We start from the raw sequence: 5,445 nt of genomic DNA on the forward strand, positions 1-5,445 counted from the left end.
TGGACCAGCACGTGCTGTTCCACCAGCTCCTGGGCTACGTGGTGCTGGCGCTGGGGGCAGCTCACACCGCAGCACACATCGCCAACTTCAGTAAGTGCCAGCGCCGGGCACAGCCCCTGGGCTCCCGAGCCCATGTCGTAGGGGGGATATTGTGTCCCTGGGAGATGCAGATGTTCCAGGAAGGGGATGTTTGTGTCCTGGGGGTGATGCTCATGTCCCAAGGGGATGTAGATATCCCAAGGAGGGGATGCAGATGTCCCAGGGAAGGGATGCTCCTGTCCTGGAGGGATGCTCGGGTCTCTGGAAGATGCAGATGTGCTGGGGAGGAGATGCTCATGTCCTGGGGGGTTATTTGTCCCTAGGAAAGGCAGACGTCCCAGGGAGGGACTGTTTGTGTCCTGGGAGGATGCAGATATCCTAGTCAGGGGGTGCTGATGTCCTAGGCGGGATGCAGATGTCGCAGGGAAGGGATGCTCGTGTTCTTGAGGGGATATTGTGTACGTGGGAGATGCAGATGTTCCAGGGAGGGGATGTTTGCGTCCTGGGGGAATGCAGATGTCCCAGGGAAGGGATGCTTACGTCATGGCGGGATGCAGATGTCCCAGGGAGGGGATGCTTCTGTCCTGAGTGGGACGCCCATGTCCTGGGAGGTGCACATAGCCCAGGGAGTATGCGGCTGTCCTAGTCCGTGATCCCCCTCTAGTGGCTTCCAGCCGGGCAGCCAAGGGCTCCTGCTCCTCCCACACAGCTCCCGGGTGGGACCAGCACACCCACACCTGGGGAGCACAGCCGTGCTCTCTGCCCACCCTCATGCCAGATACTCCCTGTGACACGACACCCTCGCGCCAAATGCCCCCGGAACACAGTGCCTAGCCTGGAAAGGGCTCAGGAAAGGAGAAATGAGGCATTTTCAGCATGGCCAAGCAAAATACTTGGAGAAGAGAAGGTTCTGTGTGGACCTCAGAGCAACCTGCCAGGACCTGAAGGAGTTCCAGGGAAGCTGCAGAGGGACTTGGTTAGGAACTGCAGTGACAGGACAAGGAGGAATGGGGAGAAATTGAAAGAGGGAAATTTAGATTAAATACTAGGAAGAAGTTTTTCCTGTGAGAGACACTGGCACAGGTTGCCCAGGGAGGCTGTGGAAGCCAGGGATGTTGTGGCTGCCCCAAGAAGGCTGTGGAAGCCAGGGAGGTTGTGGCTGCCCCAAGAAGGCTGTGGGTGCCCCAGGGAGGCTGTGGCTGCCCCAACTCTGGCAGTGTTCACAGCCAGGTTGGCTAAAGCCTTGAGCAACCTGCTCTGGTGGGAGGTGTCCCTGCCCAGGGCAGGGGGTTGGGACTGGATGATCTCTAAACTCCATTCCAACCCAGCATTCTCTGACTCTATGCCAATGACCTGGGAGGCAGGGTGGGTGCAGCCAAAACACAGGTGGGCACTGCAGTGGGTGAGCTCCCTGTGCCCATGTGCCCTGTGCCCAGGCAGGCTGGCCCAACAGGATGGACACCCTGGCCTGGCTGAGTACCTGCTGTCAGCACGGGCTGGCACTGGTGGTGTGGCTGGCACAGCCTCCCAGACTGGAGTGGGGCTCCTGGGGCTGCTGCTGACCATGGGACTCTGCTCCTGCCCCTGTGTCCGGCGAGGAGGACACTTCGAGGTGGGTCCTGGGGGGAATAATTTGCTCCATGGGGGCGGTCAGGGTGAGGGACCTGGGGTAGGTGACCATGTGCGTGGTGTCCTTAGGGGAGGGAGAACCCATGGGCTGATGTGGTTACATTGATATCCCCCTTGAACACTACTCAGATCTGCAGTTTGGGGGTTTCTGTGCTTTTCTTCTCTGATGGGACAAAGAGGAAGGTAGGACAAGGGGGAATGGCTTCCCACTGCCAGAGGACAGGGAAAGATGGGATATTGGGTAGGAATTGTTCCCTGGGAGTGTGCTGAGGCACTGGCACAGTGCCTGGGAGCAGGCTGGGAGTGTCCAGCCTGGAGGAGCTCCAGGAAGACCTCAGAGCCCCTTCCAGTGCCTAAAGCGGCTCCAGGAGAGCTGCAGAGGGACTTGGGACAAGGCCTGGAGGGACAGAACACAGGGAATGGCTTCAAACTGTAAAAGGGAAGATATGGGAGGGATATTGGGAAGGAATTGTTCCCTGTGAGGCTGATGAGGCACTGGAATGGATTTCCCAGAGTAGCTGTGGCTGCTCCATCCCTGGGAGTGTTCCAGGCCAGGTTGGATGGGGCTTGGAGCAACCTGGGCTGGTGGAAGGTGTCCCAGTCCATGGCAGGGGTTGGGATGAAATGGATCATCTCTAAGGTCCCTTCAACTCAACCCATTCACTGATCCCTTTGGGCTGCCTTTTCCCCCTGGGATGCCCTGGCACAGCCTCCCTATGAAGCTCTGTTGGCTCCACCACCTTTCATTTACCCCCAGTCCCTCTGTGCCTCCTTTCTCCCTGCACACAGATCTTCTACTGGACCCACTTGTCCTACATTTCCATCTGGGTCCTCCTGATGCTGCATGGGCCTCACTTCTGGAGGTGGTTCCTGCTCCCTGGCTCCCTCTTCCTGCTGGAGAAGGTGCTGGGCCTGGCGTGGCGTCGTGCTGGGGGCCTCAGCATCCTGCAGGCCAATCTGCTGCCCTCCAAGGTCTGTACCCAGGAGGGTCTGCACCATCCCACTCCTCTCACAGCCCTCTAGGGTCTGCACCCAGGGGGGTCTCCTTCCCTCTCCTCTTCCCCTTCCCTCTTTTCTCCTGCAGGTGACTCACCTGGTGATCCAGAGACCAGAGTCCTTCCACTACGAGGCTGGAGACTATGTGTACCTGAACATCCCCAGCATTGCCACCTACGAGTGGCATCCCTTCAGCATCAGCAGTGCCCCCGAGCAGCCAGGTGCCAGCAGAGACCTCCCTGGGCATTCCAGAGATGGCCAGGGATCATCCCACAGCCTGAACAGCAAGGGCAGGGGGTTCTGCCCCTCTGAGAATCACCTGCAGTGCTGCCTCCAGCTCAGGGCTCCAACAGCAGGAGAATGTGGAGCTGCTGGAGAATACAGAGGAGACCATGGAGATGCTCCAAGGACTGGAGAAACTTTGCTATGGGAGAGCTGGGGGTGTTCAGCCTGGAGAAGAGAAGCTCCAGGGAGACCTCAGAGTCCCTTCCAGTGCCTAAAGGCACTTCAAGAGAGCTGCAGAGACTTGGGACAAGGCATGGAGGGACAGGACACAGGGAATGGCTTCAAACTGGAAAAAGGGAGATTTGGGTGGGATTTTGGGAAGGAATTGTTCCCTGTGAGGCTGGTGAGGCACTGGAATGGATTTCCCAGAGCAGCTGTGGCTGCTCCATCCCTGGGAGTGTTCCAGGCCAGGTTGGACGGGGCTTGGAGCACCCTGGGCTGGTGGGATCATTTTCTGGTTGCCTTCCAACCCAACCCATTCCATGTCCCCAGACACCCTGTGGCTGCACATCAGGTCCCTGGGCCAATGGACCAATAAGCTCTACGAGTACTTCCAGCAGCAGCAGCAGCAGCAGCAGAAATTGTCTTGCCTGGAGCCCAATGCACTGAGCAGGAGTCTGAGAGAGAAGAGGAACCAGCACTGGGCACAGGTCAGTGGGCTCAGGATCAGCTCTGGCAAACTGGGAATAGCAAACCAAAGTAAGGACACGACTGGACTGGGAGCTGAGTGTCCCTTGTGTCACCCCAGTTTGCACTGGGCTGGGTGCTGAGGTATCCCTTGGGGTGAACATTCCTTGTTTGTCCAAGCCATATGACCCTGCTGGATCAGAGGTCCATGAGCATCCCGCCAGTGATTCCTGCCTTTGCCTTCCAGGAATGCTTGGAGCAGGAATCTGTGGCCACTGGAGGGGATGGAGCAGTTCAGTTGATGTCATACAGAACCACTGGCACAGGACAGGACACAGAGGTGAGCACTGTGCCCACCCTGTGGGGTCTCTGCTCCCACCCACACAGCAGAGGATCAGCCTGGAAAAATGATCCCGGATGGGCCAAAGTTCCTTAAAAAGCTCTTTATAAAAGCAGCTCCTTGGACATAACCATCCAGGAGCCACCATGAGTGGATTTTGTCTCCCACAATGGGTCTGGCTGGAAGCGTGTGTGTGTGCAGCCTGGATAATCCAGATGGGAAACACCCCAAAGGCAGGAACAGACAAGTGTCGGAGGGGTTGGGAAGGGAGGAGGTGGTCACTGCTCTCTCCACCTCACAGGTCTCCACAGGGCAGGGTGAGAGCCATTGGATCCGCAGCATCAAGGTGAGGGACCTTTGGTCCTGTACTGGCTCCAGGGAGGATGTGTGGATCCTGGGGGGATCCACACGTGGGTCTGACCCCTCATCCACATTCCCATCCACTCCCATCCGTGTTTCCATCCACCCCATCTATTTCCATCCACCCCATCCATGTTTCCAGCTATGCCATCCATGTCCCTGACCACCCATCCACATGCCTGACCCCCATATCTATGTTCCCAGCCACCCCATCCTTATGGTCTTCATTTATGGATGATGCCACTCGAGGCTGATCCAATCCCTGCCCTTCTGGAGTGCTTCCCACTCCTTCCCCTCCATCCTCCTCCTCCTTTCCTCCTGCAAAACTCCCCTAACCCTGCCAAACTGTGCCTTGGCCCCTCCCGCCCTAGCCTGGGAGTTGTTCCAGGTGGACTCTCCAAGTGTTTGCTGTGTCCTAGTGCTACATCGATGGTCCATACGGGACACCGACGCGCCGGATCTTCACGTCAGAGCATGCCGTGCTCATCGGTGCTGGCATCGGCATCACCCCCTTCGCCTCCATCCTCCAGAGCATCATGTACAGGTGAGTCCTCTGGGAATCTCCTGGGATGGCCCTTGCTGGAGCTGAGAGGCAGCAGGGGATGCAGACCCAGGTAGACCTGTTCTCCCACACCTTGCCGTCCTGCTCGCTCCTAACAGTGGATTTTGGTTTCAAGGCCCCAGGTGGGTCCTGACTCCTGCCAAGGGGTTCCCTGAGTTTGGGACATAGGAAATACGGCATGAAGCGGAATGAAGGAGCAGGAAAGAGTAAGAAGGGTAGGAAGAGGCAGGAAGGAACAAGTAGGAACAGGAAGGGCAGGTAGGGGAAGGAGGGGGAAAGAAAGGGAAGGAAGGAGAAGGGGCAGGTAGGGGAAGAAAGGAGCAGGAAGGGGAAGGAAGGAGCAGGAGGGGCAGGAAGGAAAAGGAAGGGGCAGGAAGGGGAAGGAAGGAGCAAAAAAGGGAAAGAAGGGGCAGGAAGGAGAGGAAGCTGCAGGTAGGGGAAGGAGGGGGAAAGAAAGGGAAGGAAGAAAGGAGAAAGAAGGAGTGGGAAAGGGCAGGAAGGAGCAAGAAGGGGTAGGAAGGAGCAGGAAGGAGCAGGAAGGGACAGGTAGAGGAAAGAGGGGGAAAGAAAGAGAAGGAAGGAGCAGGAAGGGGCAGGAAGGAGCAGG

At 57.7% G+C, this 5,445-nt stretch overlaps 1 protein-coding gene across 1 annotated transcript in view; it reads left to right on the forward strand.

Moving 5' to 3' along the window:
- The window catches only part of NOX5 (NADPH oxidase, EF-hand calcium binding domain 5), a gene marked incomplete at its 5' end in the record, with an annotated part of 7,038 nt that overhangs the window by 66 nt on the left and 1,527 nt on the right, over nt 1-5,445 (forward strand). Inside the window, 8 exon segments of the mRNA XM_009084031.1 lie at nt 1-90; nt 1,476-1,651; nt 2,458-2,640; nt 2,753-2,885; nt 3,442-3,599; nt 3,721-3,732; nt 4,218-4,262; nt 4,696-4,824. The exon segment at nt 1-90 is cut by the window's left edge and continues 13 nt beyond it. Coding sequence (XP_009082279.1) covers nt 1-90; nt 1,476-1,651; nt 2,458-2,640; nt 2,753-2,885; nt 3,442-3,599; nt 3,721-3,732; nt 4,218-4,262; nt 4,696-4,824 — 926 coding nt within the window.

This window comes from Acanthisitta chloris, unplaced genomic scaffold, assembly GCF_000695815.1.
Source record: "Acanthisitta chloris isolate BGI_N310 unplaced genomic scaffold, ASM69581v1 scaffold20411, whole genome shotgun sequence".
NCBI lineage: Eukaryota > Metazoa > Chordata > Aves > Passeriformes > Acanthisittidae > Acanthisitta > Acanthisitta chloris.